Genomic DNA, 20,969 nt, shown 5'->3' with positions numbered 1-20,969 from the left:
TTTTGTAGAGATGAGGTCTCACCAAGTTGCCCAGGCGGGTCTCGAACCCACGGACTCAGGCAATCCGCTCACCTTGGCCTCCCAAAGTGCTGGGATTACAGGCTGAGCCACCAAGCCTGGCCCTTTTTTTTTTTTTTTTAAGTCATTCTTACTCTGTTGTCCAGACTGGAGTGCAATGGCACGATCATGGCCACCACAGCCTCGATGGACTCAGGTGGACTTTCTGCCTCAGTCTTCTAAGTAGTTGGGACTACAGGTGCCTGCCACCATGCCTGGCTACTTATTTATTTTATTGTAGAGACAAGGTCTCGCCAAATGGCCCAGGTTGGTCCTGAACTCCTGGGCTCAGGCCATTCTCTCACCTCTCCCTCCCAAGTGCTGGGATTACAGGGGTGAGCCACCACGGCTGGCCTGTGAACTTTATTTATTTACTTACTTATTATTTATGTATTTATTTTTGAGTTGGAGTCTCAGTCTGTCACCCAGACTGGAGTGCAGTGGCACACTCCCAGCCACTGTAGCCTCGACCTGCTGGGCTCTGGCGATCCTTCCACCTCAGCCTTCCAAGTAGCTAGAACTACAGGCGCATGCTACCAAACCTGGCTGATTTTTGATTTACTGTAGAGATGAGGTCTCGCCAATTTACCCAGGTGGGTCTCGAACCCTGGGGGCTCAGGCAATCCACTCACCTCAGCCTCCCAAGGCGCTGAGATTACAGGCTGAGCCACTGAGCCTGGCTGGCCTGTGAACTTTAAAAAATGTGAATGTGTGTTCACATGTCCAGTCATGTAAGTTAGTTCATGTGTTTGGTGTACATTGACACGTGTGCAACCTCTACCAGTGGTTGTGCTTTTGTGTACTTTATAGTACTGTATAGAGTACAGTAGCACAGTATGTTTCAAGCCTAGGATGTTTGGAAGCAAACATAAAAGCAGCAGTGATGTAGCTGGTACTTTATAGCCGATTGTGTTTGTTGGGTACCTAGGCTAACTTTGTTGAACATACAAACAAATTGGACTTAGGAACACACTCTCAGAATGGAACTCGTTTGTGTGTAGGGACTTACTATATTCTCTAACTTGCTCATTGCAGCCCAGTTTTTTTCTGTGTTCATATTTGTATCTGCTAGACAAATGCTAGGAAACTTCTCCAGTAAGATAGTTTTGTCCCACTGCAGAGCAGCATAGCCATGTGCCTCACCAGCCATGCTTTTCTAGTGATGCTCACCATTTGCACCCGTGCTTCCTGTGTGTGTGTGTGTGTGTATGTATGTGTGTGTGTGTGTGTGTGTGTGTGTGTGTGTGTGTCTTACTCTTTCACCCAGACTGGAGTGTAGTGAGTAACTGAGACTACAGGCATGTGCCACCACACCTGACTAGTTTTTGGATTTATTATAGAGATGATGCCTTGCCAAGTTGCCCTGGTTTGTTTCAAACCCCTGGACTCAGGCAACCCTCTTACCTCGGACTCCCAAAGTACTGGGATTACGGTCGTGAACCACAGTACCCAGCTTCAAGCTTGGAGTTTCTTGACACACCCATGCTCTCTCACCAAACTTTTGCAAATGCTGGATGTCTGTCTCCCACTTATCCCCATGGAATGCTCCAGATTATATAACCTAGATTAGGAGGTCAGGAATAAATAACTTCCTTCTTAAGAAATGAGGAAAAGCTGGGCTCAGTGGCTCAGCCTGTAATCCCGTGCCTTTGGGAGGCTGAGGTGAGTGGATTGCCTGAGTCCGTGGGTTCGAGACCCGCCTGGGCAACTTGGCAAGACCTCATCTCTACAATAAATCAAAATGAGCCGGGCGTGGTAGCGCGCGCCTGTAGTTCCAGCTACTTGGAAGGCTGAGGTGGAGGATCGCCGGAGCCCAGCAGGTCGAGGCTGTGGTGGTCGGGAGTGGTCACTGCACTCCAGTTTGGGTGACAGAATGACTCCAACTCAAAAAAAAAAAAAGAAATGAGGAAAAATGGTGCTTGCTATGCGTTCACTGTGATTTGATTTTTTTGCAATATACTAGACCTGCAAACACTTGAATAAGCTCATCTCAAAAACTATTAACAACTGTGGCAGACGAGAAAGATCATCCAAGGATGGCTTGAGCCCAGGAGTTTAAGAATGCAGTGAGCAGTATAGCACCATTATACTCCAGCTTGGACGACAGAGCAAGACCCTATCTCAAGAAAAAAAAAGGTCATTTAGAGACCACTTCTGTCTAACCCAGAATGGCAGCAGGCTAGCTTCCAGATGCCAAACTGTTCCCAGTCATGGCCAATTCCTTTCAGGTCAACTATACCCATAACACTCCTGAGGATGGACTGATGCTTTCAGGCAAAGGACAATGAAATAAACAAGTGAAAAATGAAAGAACTGAGTTATAGGAACTAGGCAAAGCAAGGAAGCCCGAAGGTATTTACTAGGTATTCCCCATTATTCATATTCTAAACCTTTATGTAAATAGAAAGCACAGGTGTGGCTGGGTGTGGTGGCCCACACCTGTAATCCCAGCACTTTGAAAGGCAGAGGCAAGAGAGGATTGCCTGATCTCAGAAATCTGAGACCAACCTGGGCAACTTGGCAAGACCTTGTCCCTACAATAAATAAAAAAATTAGCCAAGCATTATGGCGTACACCTGTCTTTTCAGCTATTTGGAAGGCTGACGTGGAAGGATTGCCTGAGCCCAGCAGGTCAAGGTTGCAGTGATGAGTGTGCCACTGCATTCTAACTGGGCGATAGAGTGAGACTCCAACTCAAAAAAAAAGTTCCAAGTTTAGTGTTGAAGTTTAGAGGGCCTGGTGGAGCTGGAAGGACAGACTGGAGGCAGGCCAAAAGGGCCCCGAAACCTCCTTATGGAGTCTGGAGTTTAGTCTGTTGGGTTCTAAGTATGGTGTGATGTGATCTGATGTGTATTTTGTTAGAAGTTCTCCAGTTGCGGAGGACGGGTTGTGGTATTTTAGTGAAAGTCCTCCGGTTTCAGGGCTGGAGGGAGGTTGACCAGACAGGAGACAGATCCAGGTAGAAGACAACAGTGACTTGGATTTGGGTGACGGCAGTGAGGATGGAGCATAATGGACGAATTTGAGGGCTGTGATAACTGGATGGCAGGAGAGGAAGTCGTACACGGACTGTTGGATTCTGTTTCCTCCCCGTCTCAGTGTGACTTGGGACTAGTGTCTTCCAGTGTCCCATCTTAGTTCCACTTATGAGAGGAGAGGCGACCTATATTGTCGGCCGCCTCCTGCCTTGAGGGTCATACTAGGGTTCAAGAGCAAATACTTCTGACCTCCTTTGAGAGGCCCAAGACCTGAAGGAAGTTAAATCAGGCCTTCAAAGTTGGCTCCTGGCAAAGGTGACATCTGGCGTTGGCACGGTGATGCACGTATGCCCCAGAGCCTGCTGGTACAACTCAATCTCCACTGTGCCCTTGGCCAGCGTGAGCAAGGATGATAATGCTGGGATGATAATGCGTGCAGCTTCCAGAGAGATTTCTCTGTAATACTTGTGACGCTTGGCCTCGTGTCATGTCTACGTTGAATATGATGGAAACTAGGCCCTTCTTTGCCCTCTTTCTTTGTACCTTTAGAAGAAGGATTTGTGAGCAGAATTCAAACAAATAGTTGTTGTCTTTCCCATCCTGGATATCTGACAAGACCACAGAGGGGAAAGAAGGGAGCTCCGTGAACGTGTTCTGTGTCAGGGAAGGTGAACTACAGCATGGCCTGAGATGAATTAGGGCTAGGAGGATGGAATGGCAAGAATTATCCCCAGCCAAGTAGGATAATGTTTAAAAAAAAATCTAGACATGGTGGCTCACGCCTGTAATCCTAGCAGTTAGGGAAGCAGAGGCGAGAGGATTGCCTGAGCCCAGGAATTCAAGACCAGCCTGGGCAACTTGGCAAAACATCGTCTCTACAATAAATTAAAAAATTGACCAGGTATAGGAGGATGCACCTGTGGTTCCAGCTGCTTGGAAGACTGAGGCAGAAGGATCGCCTGAGCCCAGTGGTTTGAGGCTGCAATGGCTGTGAGTGTGCCACTGTGCTCTAACATGGGTGACAGAGTGAGACTCCTCCTCAAAAAAAAAAAAAGTGTTCCTTGCTTTTCTTTTAAGCATGTGTATCTGTATGTGTCCTGGTGAGGGCTTGAAGTCAAGACGCTTGCCCTCTGGAGGACCATGGAATGCACCTGTGTGGGCTCACCTGTACCTACCCTTCTCGTGTGGTCTGAGCAGCTATTAGAGTCTGATGTCTGCTTTGCAGTGTGTCTGTGGCAGAAAAAGTATAGTTACTCTTGAATGTGTCCAGTCCATACGCAGACAGAAGTCCCGGATCTGAGCCAGGACTGACATCTGAGTGAATGAGCACATGAGGAGACCCGTGTGATGCCATGGAATTGTGGGAGCTCTTGCAGGCCTTTGAAAGAAGGGCTGAATCCCCTTTGGACATGGGCTGACATGGCTGTTGTGCAGGGAGGGAGAATGTCATGTTCTTTCACTGAAGCCATGCCGTGAGCAGCTCTATTCAAATAGAATGTCACACCTCTCAGTTGGACACCGAGGAGGACTGACCGTGTGCCAGGGGTGAGGCCAGGAGGTGACTACAGCTCACCAGGCCAGGCGAACACTCTGCCCCAGGTCCACGGAGCTCGTGAGCTCTCCCTCAGAGCTGACTGTGTTTCCTCCTCTGTCTCTTTCCAGAAGTGCATACTGTGCGGCCTCGGTTGCCTCTCTGACCAACATCATCACTCCAGACCTCTTCGAGGGCACCGCCGAGTGGATAGCAAGGTGAGAGAAGCCAGGGTGTTCTCAGCCTCAGACAGAAGTGGTCACAGCTGTATGTTGGAAAAATAAAGAAAATGAAAAAGCACTGGAAGGGAATACAAAATTATAAGAACTGTATTAGGGTTATCTAATGATTCTGCATTTAAGAAACACTTAAAATTTCTTTTTTCCAAACTTTCTTTTCTTTTTTAGTTGTTATAGAAACGGAGTCTTGCCATGTTATTTAGGCTGGTACCAAACTCCTGGCCTCAAGCGATACTCCCATTTTGGCCTCCCAAAGTGCTGGGATTACAGGCATGAGCTGCCATAGCCGGCCCCAAACTTTCTTTAATGTTATGTTATAGTTGAGACTGGCAAAGATCATAAAGTTTGCTAAACGGTATTGGCGGAGCCTGAATTGATTCAGCCAGGTGGGACAGCAGCCTGGCAATATCTGTCTCAAAGGTGCCTTTGCTTATGACCTAGTAATTCTACTCTTCAGAAACTCTCACACACTTGCAAAGAGACCAGACCAGGACTTGTTGACAAAAAGCTGGAGATGGTCCAGTGTTCATAAGCACAGGAGAGACAGGAAGTTAGTTGTGGTGCAATCACATTGGGATATAATGCAGTTGTCAAAATGAATGAACTGGAGCTATGTGTATCAATATGGTAAAATCTCAAAAACAATGTGGAATTAAAAAAAAAAAAAATAAGCTGGGCTTGGTGGCTCAGCCTGTAATCCCATGCTTTGGGAGGCTGAGGTAAGTAGATTGCCTGAGCCCCGCCTGGGCAACTTGGCGAGACCTCATCTCTAACAGCAAAGATAAAAAAAATTAGCTGGGCATGGTAGCGCACACCTGTAGTTTTAGCTACTTGGAAGGCCGAGGCGGAAGGATCGGCAGAGCCCAGCAGGTCGAGGCTGTGGTGGCCGGGCGCGTGCCACTGCACTCCAGGAGACAGAGTGAGACTCCAACTCAAAAAAAAAAAGAAAGCATACAAAAAACAGACAAATCTCAAAACAAAAACAATACAAATTTCATTTAAAATGTGAAAGCAGCCAGGTGCGATGGCTTGCGCCTGTAATCTAGCTCTTTGGGAGACTGAGGTGAGAGGATTGCCTGAACCCACAGGTTTGAGACCAGCCTGGGCAACTTGGTGAGACCTCATCTCTACAATAAATCAAGAAATTAGCCAGGTGTGGTGGTACACACCTGTAGTTCTGGCTACTTGGAACGCTAAGGTGGAAGGATCACCTGAGCCCAGCAGATCGAGGCTGCAGTAGCCTTGAGCATGCCACTGCTCTCCAGCCTGGATGAAACAGTGAGACTCTGACTCAAAAAAAAAAAGGTGAAAAGATGCAAAATAATTCTATATTGTTTATGTGAAGAATCATATGTAGAAATAATGTAAAAACATGCATAGGAAAGACAAACACCAAGTTCAAGGTGGTGGTCACTTCTGGAAGAGGAAATGAGATCGGGGGAATCTGCACAGGGGATCTCAACTATAAATGTTCGTTTTTTTGTTTAAGGCCTGATGTGTATATGGCTCAACCTAAGCTAGGTATTAGATACGTGTGTGTTCTGTATGTTATTGGCTGTACTTTCCTGGATGCTTCAAGTGTTTCATAATTTAAAAAAAGGAAACCAAGACTGATAGCGATGGCTCATGCATGCCTATAATCCCAGCACTTTGGGAGGCCAAGATGAGAGGATTGCCTGAGCCCACGGGTTCAAGACCAGCCAGGGCAACTTGATAAGACCTCAACTCTACAATAAATCAAAAATTTAGCTGTGTGTCATAGCGTATGCCTGTGGTTCCAGCTACTTGGAAGGCTGAGACGGAAGAATTGCCTGAGCCCAGCAGGTCAAGGCTGCGGTAGCCATGAGCGTGCCACTGCACTCCAACCTGGGTGACAGAGTGAGACTCCAACTCAAAAAATAAAAATAAAATAATGAAAAAGGAAACCAAAACTGTAGTAGATACATTTGTACTATTGTAGTAGGATAGCTGAGATCCTGTTTTATAAATTTTCTATTTTCTATTTTTTTTAGAGATGAGGTCTTACTGTGTTGCCCAGACTGGTTTTGAACTCCTGAACTCAAGTGATCCTCCCTCCTCGACCTCCCAAAGTGCTAGGATTACAGGCATGAGCCTGTTCTATAAATTTTATTTTTATCAAAGTCATACTTCTTACTGTGTAAATATGAGGTACAGTGAGACCAGATAATAGACAACCCTATTTACTTTTTTGTATAACTTCCATTTTCCTGGAGCTAATGTACAGATCATGAATTCATTCCCCAGTTCTCTGCCAGAACTATAAAACACGGCTGCCCTGCAGTCAGGTTCTTGGGGTCATCTGTCTCGGTGTGTGTGCATTTTGCATCTGCCCTCCTGAAGCCTCTCCCCTCCTGCTCAGTCTGGACAGATTGCACTCAGCGTGCTGCACGGCGGGCCTCCAGAAACCTCCAGCATGACATTCACTCCACTTCTCTCCTCTATTGAAGACCCTGGTCCCCTTTTCTTGGCTTTCCTCCCCATTTCCATGAGACACGCACTTCAGACGGTTCCAAAAGCAGGTACCTGGGAGAGACATGTGAAGATCTTGCCTGGGTCTTTGTTCTGACCTCATGCTTGATGGATAGGTTTGGTTAGAGACCCTCAGTGGGAGACGTATGGATTGCATTCTTTCTGAATTTTGCAAGCATGACTCCATGATCGCCTAGCTTCCAATGTTGTCATTAAAAGGCTGATAATAGTCATAGCTAGCATTTACTGAGGACTATATCATGCTTCATAGTAAGACAGCTCCAGTTTGAGTGAGAGGAGGTGCTGCCTGGTTTGGTTCTTTTTATACATTTTGTTTTTCTGAGATTTCCCATCTTTTTTCATTGTAAGTATCTTTTTCTTCATTTCACTGTGGTAAGTTTGTGATTATAATATCTACCTTTCAATCCTTATCTGGTAATTTCTACAACTGGGTAATTTTGGGGTTGGTATGTCGCATTTTTCTGACTCTTTAGGGGGTCTTACTATGTTGCCCAGGCCAGTCTCGAATTCCTGGCCTCAAGCAATCCTCCTGCCTCAGTCTCCCAAAGTACAGGGATTACAGGCATAAGCCATCTTGCCTGGTCTGTGATATTATGTTGTAGGTATAATACAATATCATATTATGGATTCTGTTAGATTACTCTGAAGGGTGTTGATTTCTTGACCCCTGGCCTGCTGCTGCCACATCTGGGCCACTGCACCTATGTTCAGGGCAAACCAGAAAGAAAAAATAGGGGGAGGGGAGGGATGGACTCCCTGCTATGGTGGGCTCCAGGTGTCAAAGCCCACTCAGGTTCGCCCTTCTCCAGCTAGCTGAGCCCCAAGGAAGCCAGTTTTTGCTTTTTGTGTGTGTGTGTTGGAGTCTCACTCTATTGCCCAAGCTGGAGTGCAGTGGCAAGCTCACTGCCACCCCAGCATCGATATGCTGGGCTCTGGCAATCCTTCCGCCTCTACCTTCCAAGTAGCCAGAGCTACGGGCGCATGCTACCACGCCTAGCTAATTTTTAATTTACTGTAGAGTGAGGTCTTGCCCAGTTGCCCAGACTGGTCTTGAACCCACGGGCTCTGGCAATCCACTTGCCTCGGCCTCTCATAGTGCTGGGATTACAGACTGAGACACCGAGCTCGGCCGTTTTTGCATTTTGTTCAGAGTGTGCAGCTGTCACTCAAGGGAGGATTGATTATGGTGCCTGCTGATTATGGACCTTTGACAGCCTGGGTTTGAACCCCAGTTTTTCCATTTCTTATTTGCTTTGTGCCTTGGGCAAGTTATTCAGCTTCTCTATGTTATTTTTCCTTTATGTGTCAGGTGAACATTGAATTTTATATTAAGCTGAACTACAAGGACACCCAGGGGGTCCCATAGTGTCGTCCCACATGGCAGTGCCACCCTGATGCCCAGGCCTCTGTCTTTGTTTTCTTCTCTCTGTCTGCCCCCATCCTATCCCTCTCTGGAGGCTTGTGGAATCCATATTCTTGTTTGGAGGTTTGATGGTGCTAAGCCTCGGTGGGGGTCATGTTTCACTCATTGTGCTGGGTCCCAGCAGCCTCTTCGATTTGGAAGTACTTGTATTTCAGTACCCAGCACCTTTACAGTAGTGTTGCTTTGATAATCTGTCTTCTTCCATGCTGTGTGTTTGTTCTTTTTTTGTTTTAATAACATTCCTTTAGAAGGTTTGAGCTTCTGATTTACAAAAACAAATTTTTTTTTGCCTGTTTTTCATCTCTTAGTCCTTCTTGTGTTTTCTGAGAGATTCTCTTACCAATTATCTTCTACTCCTTCTGTTGAGTTTTTATTTCAGTAATCCTATTTTTAATTTTCCAGAGCTCAGCTTTATTCCCTGACTGCTTTTTTTAAAAATACACTCTCTTGTTCTTGTTTCAGGGATATTTTATCCTTGCAGTAGTCTTACTTCATGTTATATTTTATCTAAAGATTTAACTCTATTTTCATTATTCTTACTTTTTTGAGTCAGGGTCTCAACTGACGTCCAGGCTGGAGTGCAGTGGCATGGTCACAGCTCACCACAGCCTCGACTTCCTGGGCTCAGGCAGTCCTTCTGCCTCAGCCTTCCAAGTAGCTGGAACTACAGGCATGAGCCACCATGCCTGGCTAATTTTTGATTTATTGTAAAGATGAGGTCTCACCAAATTGCCCAGGCTGGTCTTGAACCCACGGGCTCGGTCAATCTACTTGCCTTGGCCTCCCAAAGTGCTGGGATTACAGACATGAGCCACCACGCCCAGCCTAAAGATATAAGTTTAAGAAATTCTCTGTCAGGCATGGTGGCTCATGCCTGTAATCTCAGCACTTAGGAAGGTGGAGGTAAGAGGATTGCCTGAGCCCAGGGATTCAAGACACATGCCTGTAATCCCAGCACTTTGGGAGGTTTAGGTAGGACGATTGCTTGAACCTAGGAGTTCAAGACCTGTCTAGGCAACATAGTGAGACATCGTCTTTACAAAAAAAAATTTTTTTTTTTTTTGAGTTGGAGTCTCACTCTGTCACCCAGTCTGGAGTGCAGTGGCCGCTCCTGGTCACTACAGACTCGACCTGCTAGGCTCTGGTGATCCTTCCGCTTCAGCCTTCCGAGTAACCAGAATTACAGGCATGCGCTACCATGCCTGGCTAATTTTTGATTTATTGTAGAGATGAGGTCTCACCAAGTTGTCCAGACGGGTCTCAAACCCGCGGGATCAGGCAGTTCACTCACTTCAGCCTCCCAAAGTGCTGGGATTACAGGCTAAGCCACCGAGCCTGGCAAAAAATTTTTTTAAAAAGTAGGTGGGCATGGTGGTACATGCTTGTAGTCCCAGCTACTTGGGAGGCTGAGGCAGAAGGATCACCTGAGTCTAGGAGTCTGAGGTTGCAATGAGCCATGATCATGCCACTGCACTCCAGCCTGAGTAACAGAGTGTGATTCTGACTCAAATAAAAAATTCTTTTATTTTCATTTTACCAGTCTCTTTGTGTTCAATCCATTATGTTTCGTTAGAAGACACTTGAAGGAATTTTATTAAATGAAAAAAGCAAGGTGCAGTGTGTATCATATGTTCCCACCTGTGTAGAAATGAAAGGAGGAAAGTGGAACATACATATGTATAGTGTGTGTGTGTGTGTGTGTGTGTGTGGAGAGAGAGAGAGAAACTGAGACACAGAAACAGACAGTGGTCATGCTGGTAAGAAGTTGGAGGCTGAGGTGGGCAGGATACCTTTTCAGTGCTTACTCTTTCGTACTTTTAAGAGTTTGAACTGTTACCCAGGTGTGGTAGCTCATGCCAATAATTCTAGCATTTTGGGAGGTGGAGGCAAGGGGATGCCTGAGCTCAGGGGTTCGAGACCAGCCTGAGCAACATGGCAAGACCTCGTCTCTACAGTAAATCAAAAAATCAGCCAGGCGTGATGACACATGCCTGTGGTTCCAACTACTTGGAAGGCTGAGACAGAAGGGCCACCTGAGCCCAGCAGGTCGAGGCTGCGGTGGCTGTGAGTGTGCCACTGCACTCCAGCTGGATGACAGAGTAAGACTCCAACTCAGAAAAAAAAAGTGTAAACTGTCAAAATGAGTATTACCTTTTCAGTTTAAAAAGAAGACTAGTTAAGAAAAAGGAATATTAAGTGACCCCTCACATACCCTCGTATTTCTGTTTTTTCTTTTTTTTTTTTGAGTTGGAGTCTCACTCTGTCGCCCAGACTGGAGTGCAGTGTCCGCTCCTGGCCACTGCAGCCTCGACCTGCTGGGCTCCAGCAATCCTTCCGCCTCAGCCTTACAAGTAGCCGGAATTACAGGCATGCGCTACCATGCCCGGCTGATTTTTTGATTGATGGTAAAGATGAGGTCTCGCTGCCCAGGCGGGACTCGAACCCACGGGCTCAGGCAATCCACTCACCTCAGCCTCCCAGAGGTGTGGGATTACAGGCTGAGCCACCGAGCCCGCCCGTATTTCTGTTTTTTCAAACTTAAGCTCTTCTGATACCCAGGTGGCCACATGCACTGCTAGTGTGGAGGGAGGAAGAGGAGAGGGGCGTGTTGGGTGGGGGGACAGGATGGTGAAGAAACTGATAGTGCTGCTGCTCTCCCTGGGCCTGGGTCCTCTCTGAAATATGCCCAAGATGCCAGGCCTCCAGGGAGAGCTGCCCAGAAGACAAAGATATCACTGCTTCCTTGCTCTCCGGCCCAGAGTGCTGCCAGCTTCTGGACCAAGTGCCCATTCACCTGTGCAGCTGTGCTACACGGAAGCAGGAGGCAGGCACACCTGACTCCATGAAGACTAGGGATAGTTGGAAGGAAGGTCTACATTGTTCCATGAAAATATACTTAAAAGAAAATGTCTTTATTTTACAGATGAAGCATGTTAAAGACAAGTAAAAAGAAGAAAATCACAATCACTTGTAATCCGCCACCAAAAGAGATCCACTCTTTTGGTAATATATCTTTCCAGAATTCTGGAAGTGAAATCAAACAGACCATGACCATTTGATAACTTCTTTCATCAAGTATATTTGGGACATCTTTAAATGTATTTCTGTAGCATCGTTTGAAATGACTGTGTAGTGTCTGTTGTACAGATGCACCATGGTTGACACAACCAGTCCTCTGCTATTGAACTTCTAAGTTGTTTATATTATTTCACTGTTATAAATGGGAATTCAGTAAACATTCTTGTGGTATGATCTTTGGACACGTTCTGACTTATTTTGTAGGATGAATGGCTAGAAATCACCCTGTACTATTAGGCCAACGATTATACGTACTTTTATGATGAGAAAATATACTCAATGTATATTCTTACCCCAAATAATAATAATAACTGTAATAATGAAAGATGAATAATTTGAATAATTATATAAGAAATTATAATTTTTGAAAATAAAGTTTAGCTTTGGACAGTATTAAGTTTCATTATAGACACTTTTGGAAAATAGAGAAAAACGAAAAACGAAAACCATTACCAATAGACCCATACTCAAAAATCACCCAAATTGGCAAGTATTTTTTAGTTTTATTTTAATGTGATGGTTATCATACTCTACAGATGATTTTTTTTTTTTTTTTTGAGTCAGAGACTCATTCTGTCACCCAGGCTGGAGTACAGTGGCACACTCATGGCCACCATAGCCTCAACCTGCTGGGCTCAGGCGATCCTTCCACCTCAGCCTTCTGAGTAGCTAGAACCACAGGTGCATGCCACCACGTCCAGCTAATTTTTTGATTTATTGTCGAGATGAGGTCTTGCCATGTTGCTCAGGCTGGTCTCGAACTCCCGAGCTCAGGCAATCCTCTCGCCTCCGCTTCCCAAGTGCTGGGATTACAGGCATGAGCCACCATGCCGGGCTTACAAATGATTTCCAAAGAGTAATAATTTGAAGTACTATGTTTCTCACAGAAGTAGACTGTTTCTAAGTTTCTGGGGTTTTAACATTTTTTTCATTATTTGTTTAGAGACGGTATCTTGCTCTGTTGCCCAGGCTAGAGCACAGTGGTGCAATCATAGTTCACTGCAACCTCAAATTCCTGGGCTCAATCAGTTCTCACACCTTGACCTCTTGAATACCTGGGATATAGGTGTGTATCACCGTGCCCAGCTAATCTTTTTTTTTTTGCTGTGTTGTCCAGGCGGGTCTCAAACTCCTGGCCTCAAGCAGTTCTCTCGCTTCAGCCTCAGCCTCCTGGGATTACAGGCATGAGCCAGTGTACCCGTGTTTTTGTTTGTTTTTTAGGAAAAGACCTCTCCAAAAGTGGATGAGTTGGCACCTTTCCATGAATAGCTGTGACAACTTACTCCTTATTCTGTGTGACCACCTCTGCTACCTTGGCCAGCCCTGCACGCATGCACATCAGCTCCCTGACCACTCCATTTGCTTCTCTCCATCTCCTCTCAGGTGTCAGAACTGGGAAGGCGGCATTGGTGGGGTCCCAGGGATGGAGGCCCATGGCGGCTACACTTTCTGTGGCCTGGCCGCGCTGGTGATCCTCAAGAGAGAGCGTTCCTTGAACCTGAAGAGCTTGTTAGTAAGTGTCAGTCGCGCCGTCTTCCTGTGGCCCCAGGTCACGGTGCTGTGGCTGTGGGGACACGCAGGCTTTGAGGGGAGTCTGACTGTGGGTGGAGTGAGCAGAGTTCCAGCTTGAGCTCACAAGCTGTAGGGCCTGGGATGAAGCTTTGGTTGGGGTTGGCGGAGCCCTTGGCACTGTTCTGAGACAGCAGCAGGCGTGGATGGGCTGCTCTCGGTCCCCGTGCCCTTCCTCCTGCCTTTCTATCTTCCTATTCAGAAGTCTCTACAGAGCGTGCTGGGCCAACTGTAGGTGTCCCTCAGACATCTCATGGGAGCCTTCCTCATACGTCAGCCTCTTAGAACTAGAGGTTACTGTGTGTGCTAGAAAGACTCTCCTGGCCAGGCATGATGGCTCATGCGTGTAATCCCAACACTCTTGGAGGCCGAGGCAAGAGGATCACTTGAGCCCAGAGTTGGACCCCAGCCTGGGCAACATAGTGAGACCTCGTCTCTACAAGAAATCAAAAAATGAGCCAGGTGTGGTGGCATACTCATGGTAGTCCTATCTACTTGGGAGGCTGAGGTGGGAGGATGGCCTGAGTCCAGAAGGTCCAGGCTGCATGGGCAACAGTGAGACCCTGACTCAAAACAAAAAAAAGAAAGACTCTCCTTAGAGGAAAAGTTATGACAAGAACTTTGAAGCATTTCGAAGCCAAGATTTTGTGACCTGATGCACTGTGTGAACGTGTAGTGTGTACATTTAGATGGGTTCTCTAGGCAGAGCTGGGTGACTGCATTGAGAAGGATGCTCAGGCATTCATGCTTGGACCCCAAGTCCCTGGCCAGGATTCAGGATGAACTCAGAAGGCAGTGAGCTTCTGAGAGGTACTAGAGTACAGTTATATGATCACATAGGCCCAGTGCACACACACACAGCTCCATAGCTGCTAGCGAGAAGGTGTTCCCTCTCGCGTCTTTTGGGGAGCATGTACCCTGACTGTGTCCTTAGAGCACGCCAGCTGCAAGTGTCGTGCTGCTCCTCTTCCCAGGCTCAGATTCCAGGCTCCCGTCCTGAGCTTCGGGGGCATTTCTGTTGTGTTCTGTAGAGACCTAACCAGCAAGGTTTTTTGCGCCCCCTCCCGCCCCCAGAAACCTGCCGGAGAACTCTCTTTATTTTTATTTTTATTTTCTTTGAGTTGGAGTCTCACTTTGTTGCCCAGGCTGCAGTGCAGTGGCACGCTCACGCCCACGGCTGCCTCAATCTCCTGGGCTCAGGCGATCCTTCTGCCTCAGCTTTCCAAGTAGCTGGAACTACATGTGTGAGCCACCACACCTGGCTAACTTTTTGATTTATTGTAGAGACGAGGTCTCACCAAGTTGCCCAGGCTGATCTCAGACCCTGGTCTCAGGCAGTCTTCTTGCTTTGACCTCCTAAAATGCTGGGATTACAGGCTTGAGCCACCACGCCTGGCGAGAATTCTCTACTTAAATGTGCTTGAGGTTCATGCCGACACGGCCATCTTTAGGCACTGGACTTCATAGTATCTCAGATGTTTTATTTATTTAATCATTATTATTATTTATTTTTTTAGAGACAGGCTGGTCTCAAACTCCTGGTCTCGAGCAATCCTCCCACCTTAGCCTACCAAAAGGCTGCGATTACAGGAGTGAACCACCATGCCTGGCCTTCAGATATTTCAAAATCTGATTACCAACAAGGGATGGCACAGAAAAGTCCCACCTCCCAGGCAGAAATAAGGACTATAATTAGTGAATGCCTTAGTTATAAAGACAATATTCTAGATTTGAACCCTGTACCCAGTACTTCCTAGACATGGGACCTTGTGCAAATCGTCTAATCTGTTTTAGGTTGATTCCCCCTGCCCCCCATCTTTAAGGTAGGGATAATGATCTTTATTCTTTGAAGGTTAAAAGAGAAAACATAGTCACAGCCTGGCATAGCAGGCACTTAACAAATTTGGTTTCTTAATTTCCTTTGTCCCTCTTACCCAGGCAATTCTCTTTGCTCAATTTGCTTTGCGAAAACTAGAACCCATATTGGAAGGATTTTATGAATTCATATGGCCAAGAGAAACAGGACAAACTCATGGTCTCAGGCACTGGCAAAAATAAATTAGTCTGGCTTAAAAACAGGCTATAGAGTAAGTACAGATGAGTGGGTGTCTGCTGCCGTGATTGCTCTGTCTCCTTAAGTGACGCTCAGTTCACTTCACTAGACAGTGTCATCCCTGGATCTCCAGGTCATTTAGGACCAGCTGAGGATGTGTTACCACCTGAGCCTGCAGGGCAGTATGTTGTCTTTCAGGAATCTGTGGCCGAGGCTCTCTGGGGGTGGGTGCTGCTTGGAACACGGATGTCATCCAAACCACAACTATAGGGGAGGGCGGACCCCCCTTCCGAGAGGCCCAGCAGCTACTTTCAGGAACTCAGCCTAGTAAGAGTCCAGGGACGCGGGCAATGCCCTGCCCTGCACCCTCTCAGTCCATCGAGGCAGTGCTGTGCGTCTGTGACTGGGCCTGCCTGGGAGGTCTGGGAAGGAACACAGACGTGACCCATCTGCTCAGTCAGTTGGCTCTGCTCAGTCCTAAAGGCTGAACCTACAACTGTCTGGATTTTCATAATAGGGTGTGTTTAGAGGACTTGGAGACAGGCAAGGGCGGTGGCGTCATGTGTGACCTCTGAGTGACATCAAATGCTATTTTCCAGCTTCAGAGTAAAAAATTTTCTTCTCTCAGTCATAGACTGGGCAGTTGTCACATGGTAATCAAGGCAAGTGGCTTCTGCTTCCTGTCCTGCCAGGGATGACCTTGGGCAAGTTTCCCTGGTGCCAAGGTAAAGGAAGGTACACTCTGAGATCATCTGATGAGATTCAATACAAACTTCCACTTACCTGCTCCTAGAAGCTTCTGTAAGCTGGAAGTGGTGAGAAGAGAGCCCTTGGGATGCACCTTATGTTGCCACTGAAACTGGGTTTTTTTTCCTTTGAGTTGGAGTCTCACTCTGCCACCTGGGCTAGAGTGCAGTGGCATGCTCATGGCTACTGCAGCCTTGACCTCCTGGGCTCAAGTGATTCTTCTGCCTCAGCCTCCTGAGTAGCTGGGACTATAGGCGTGTACCACCACACCTGGCTAATTTTTTGATTTATTGTAGAGGTAAGATCTTGCCCGATGACCCAGGCTGATCTCGAACCCCCGAGCCCAGGCAGTCCTCTTACCTCAGCATCCCAAAGTGCTAGAATTACAGGCATGAGCCACTGTGCCCAGCTGAAGCCACCTTCATGGTGAGACTTTGCGGGGCTTCCTGCAAATCGAGCTGGCCTCTCTCTTCGCTCAGCCTCGGCACCTCTGGGGGCCCAGGATGAGGTGCCCGTCCTCTGGGCACTGAGAGGTCAACGCTGGCTGCCTTGGAGGGGTTGGGGCAGTGGGGCCGGAGCACCAAGACTCAATGCCAGACGCTGGGGGTGGGAAGTCCTCCCTTCCCCACACTGGCCTCTGCAGGTCCTGGCCTGCTGGGTTTTGTGTTTCAGCCTATGGCCGTCTCTCCCGTCTGTGTCTCCTCAGCAATGGGTGACAGGCCGGCAGATGCGCTTCGAGGGAGGATTCCAGGGCCGCTGCAACAAGCTGGTGGACGGCTGCTACTCCTTCTGGCAGGCAGGGCTCCTGCCGCTGCTGCACCGCGCGCTGCATGCCCAAGGTGAGCATGGGCTGGGGCTGGGGCTGCAGGGCTCCCGGCCGCCAGCAAGCCCGGAAGCCCAGAGTGCTTTTCCGAAGGGTTGGAGGGAGCTTTGTCTACCCTGGGTTAGTTTTTCGAGTTTGTTGTCGTGCTGTTTTGCTTGGTAGAGATGAGAGTCTCACTATGTTGCCCAGGTCAGCCTTGAACTCCTAGGCTCAAAGGATCCTCTCACCTTGGCCTCCCACCTGACTTCTCTCCTGGATTTGGAGCACCCAGTGTGGAACCTTCTGCCTCGGGGCACATGTGTTCAGGATAAGATTTCATTCCCATGTGAGCGTCATTCAATGCTTCTTCAACCTGGCGGAGGCAGAATGAGCTCTCCTAAAACTGCTGTGGGGAGAGGCAGGCACCCATCTGTGTTATCTGGAGGGCGCAGCCCAGTTACATTCTGGGCCCCATGGTGATGGCCATCTCAGTGGGGTGTGAAGCCACAGTTTCCAACACAGAGCTCCGCACTGGTCCTGTGAGGGCTGAAAACTTACCCTATGCACACAGTCACAATAGTGACAGGACGGCAGTGGTCTGAAGGGTCGAGCACCAGAATCCATGGAGAAAAAGCTACCCTGTCTGGCTGGCTGCAAAGCTGTCACTGCTAGAAGTGTCTTGTTTCTTTTTTTTGAGTCAGAGTCTCACTCTGTCGCCCAGGCTGGAGAGCAGTGGCATGCTCACGGCCACCGCAGCCTCGACCTGCTGTCTTCAGGTGGTCCTTCCACCTCAGCCTTCCAAGTAGCTGGGAACTACAGGCACGCACCGCCATGCCAGCTAATTTTTTAATTTATTGTAGAGATGAGGCTGGTCTCGAATCTATGGACTCAGGCAGTCCTCTCACCTTGGCCTCCCAAAGTGCTGGGATTGTAGGCATGAGCCACCAGGCCCAGCCAAAGTGTCTTGGTTCAAATTCTCTGAGCAAGCCTGCTGCAGGTTTGTTCCACTCGCCCACTGGAGAGAGAAGCCCATGTTTGTTTCTGAGGGGTCTCAAGTAGGTTACAGAAGCGAGGTAGTTAGCAGCAAGCATCTGCTCAGGGGACATTCCCTCCCTGTCCCTGGAAACCCCAGGCTGCCTGTGGCTCCTAAGACATCTGTGAGAACAAGGCAGCTCCCAGGAAGTCGGTGGCAGCGGGACGTTGCAGGGCCCTGCCAGCTGCAGGTGTCCTTGGAGGAGGTCCCGTGGCCCGGAAGGGGCTGCTCTCAGGTGTAGTCAGGTAATGAACCACTCATTTGTAAAAGACAGAACCTCTCCTTCTGCCCCCCACACTGTTGCTCCCATTTTAAAAATTTCCTTTGAGTTGCTCCATGGCCGCTTCTGATGTTGCATTAAAGTAAGCAGAGCCCTTGTCCTGTCTTCCCAGCCTGGGGCCCCAGGCTCTGTGTTTCAGGGCGTGAAAGCCTGTACTCCCCTGACCCTGGAGCCTGCTCCATCTCTGCTTGGCCACTGGTCAAGAAGTCAAGAATTCCTTGAGAGCCCAACTTGGGTTTTGGTGATCACTTTATTTGTTGTTGTTTTTGGTTTTGTTTTCTAAGTGGCGGTCTCACTGTCACCCAGGCTGGAGTGCAGTGGCACTATCACGGCTCACTGCCGCCTCGGGCTCCTGGGCTCAGGTGATCCTTCCACCTCAGCCTCCCGAGTAGCTGAAAGTATAGGCATGCGCTACCATGCCTGGCTAATGTTTTCATTTTTTTGTTGAGACAAGGTCTCGTTATGTTGCCCAGGCAGGTCCAAACTCCTGGGCTCAAGTGAGCCTCCCAAAGTGCTGAGACTATAGGCATGAGCCACCACGCATGGCCAGCTCTCTTTATTTGGAACTGGTAAGATCAGGTACCTGGTAAAACTTAAATCTTTTACAAATCTCTCCCTGGCAAGGCTGGGATGCAATTCTGCAGTGCCAGGAAGATCTGGAGAGAGCAAGAAGAGGAGCAGTGCAGCCAGTCTTTCAGGGGCTGCTGGGTGACATTTTGGCTATGGTAGCCCAAGTTCTGGAGGACTTAGTGACATTCAAAGCTTTGCCTGTGGAAAAGGTGGCCCTCAGGTCTGGGTACTTTCGACTTTTTCCATTACCAGGGAGAAGGCTGTGTTGTGTGGGTTTCTCCTCCTCCTCAGACACAGGGGCTTTCTTGGACTTGGGACAGACGAGGGTCTGGAGCAAAGAGTGGTGTGCTGAGTGGTGGGCAGAACACTGACCCTGGGAGTCAAAAGAAGGTGCAGTGTAGACAGATCTTCATAATATACTGTGGACGTATCAAAGCAGTATGTGTGTAATCCCAATTTTAGTGAAGAGTTGACTCCAAAAAATTACTAGAAAGTATTTAGGATGTAAAACTGCAGGTGATGTTTGTTGTCTTTCTTGTTTGTGTTGTCTGATCGTCTACATAATAGCAAAAGTTACTTTTAAAAAGGAGATGGCCAGGCTGGGTGGCTCAGCCTGTAATCCCAGCACTTTGGGAGGCCGGGGCGAGTGGATTGCCTGAGCCTGTGGGTTTGAGACCTGCCTGGGCAACTTGGCGAGACTTCGTCTCTACAATTAAAAAAAAAAAATTAGCCAGGCATGGTAGCACGCGCCTGTAGTTCTGGCTACTTGGAAGGCAGAGGCAGAAGGATCGCTATAACCCAGCAGGTTGACGCTGGGGTAGCCATGAGTGTGCCGCTGCACTCCAGCCTGGGTGACAGAGTGAGACTCCAACTCAAAAACAAACAAATAAACAAACAAACAAAAAAGTTCTGTAGACAAAACAAATAGCAAAATAGGAAAAATATTTATGACAAATGATAAAAGGCTAATTTATTTAATTTGGAAAAAATCCACATAAGTCGGTAAGAAATGGATGAACAATCCAACTGTACAACAAAAGATCTGGACACACAGGTCCTAGAAAGAGAGGTAGTGGAATTCCTTTGTCTACATCCATGGTTCCTACTGCTGACAGCTGAGACTTGCCAAGTGCCCACTGTATGCCAGGGGCTGTGCCAAGTATCTCACATTTATTTTCTCATTAGATCCTCAGAACAAGCTTATGAAAGAAGTATCGTTGTTACCCCATTTCACAGATGAGGAAACCAAGCCCAGTGAGGCTGAGGGACTGGCTTTCTCATACCTGGTTGGCACCACAAGGGTTAGCGTGCAGTTGTGTGACTCTGTGGCAGAGGGCGTCAGAGTCCGTCCTGCTTGTTACTGTGACAGATGGCCCTTCAGCCAGTGAGAAGTTGGCCAGCTCACTTGTGGTTAAAGAAATGCTCATCAAAACACTGCCACTATTTGATTTTATTATCAGATTGGAAAGATTAACAATGTGTTACCCTGTGCTGGAGAGTGTGGGAAATGGCCACTTGTGTACTGTTGGTGGGGATGTGAGCAGGCAAATCATGTTTCAGAAGTCAGCTGGTGACAGCAGTTTACTTATTCATTCATTTTTCATTTCATTTTATTTTACTTTTTTGAATTGGAGTCTTCACTGTGCCGGCTAGTCTGGAGTGCAGTGGCCGCTCCCAACCACCACAGCCTCGACCTGCTGGGCTCAGGCAATCTTTCTACCTCAGCCTTCCAAGTAGCTGGAACTACAGGCATGCGGTACCTCGCCTTGCTAATTTTTTGATTTATTGTAGAGACGAGATCTCACCAAGTTGCCTGGGCTGATCTCGAACCCACAGGCTCAGGCAATCCACTTGCCTCGGCCTCCAAAAGTGCTAGGATTATAGGTTGAGCCACCGAGCCTGGCCGGTGACAGCAGTTTAAATGGAAACGGTGCTTACCCTTTGGGCCCAGCATGTGCACTTTCAGAAATGTCCCGCAGAGGTCTGAGCAAACAATCTATATTGAAGTGGAGTTTTTTTTTGTTGTTGGTTTTTTTTTTTTGTTTGTTTGTTTGAGTTGGCGTCTCACTCTGTCGCCCAGACTGGAGTGCAGTGGCCG

General features: G+C 47.8%; 1 protein-coding gene across 2 annotated transcripts in view; it reads left to right on the top strand.

Annotated features, from left to right (window-relative positions):
• FNTB (farnesyltransferase, CAAX box, beta) overlaps positions 1-20,969 on the top strand; it is an 82,470-nt gene that overhangs the window by 50,679 nt on the left and 10,822 nt on the right. For both annotated transcript variants that reach the window (XM_008070462.1, XM_008070463.1), the window contains 3 exons: positions 4,698-4,784; positions 13,201-13,330; positions 16,893-17,025. In XM_008070462.1, coding sequence (XP_008068653.1) covers positions 4,698-4,784; positions 13,201-13,330; positions 16,893-17,025 — 350 coding nt within the window. The remainder of the gene's footprint in view (positions 1-4,697; positions 4,785-13,200; positions 13,331-16,892; positions 17,026-20,969) is intronic.

The sequence above is a fragment of the Carlito syrichta genome, unplaced genomic scaffold (assembly GCF_000164805.1).
Source record: "Carlito syrichta isolate Samal-C Ts95f unplaced genomic scaffold, Tarsius_syrichta-2.0.1 Scaffold313438, whole genome shotgun sequence".
In the NCBI taxonomy this organism is placed as follows: domain Eukaryota; kingdom Metazoa; phylum Chordata; class Mammalia; order Primates; family Tarsiidae; genus Carlito; species Carlito syrichta.
The sequence above is the reverse complement of the archived record's forward strand: the minus strand, read 5'-3'. Positions and strand labels throughout refer to the sequence as shown.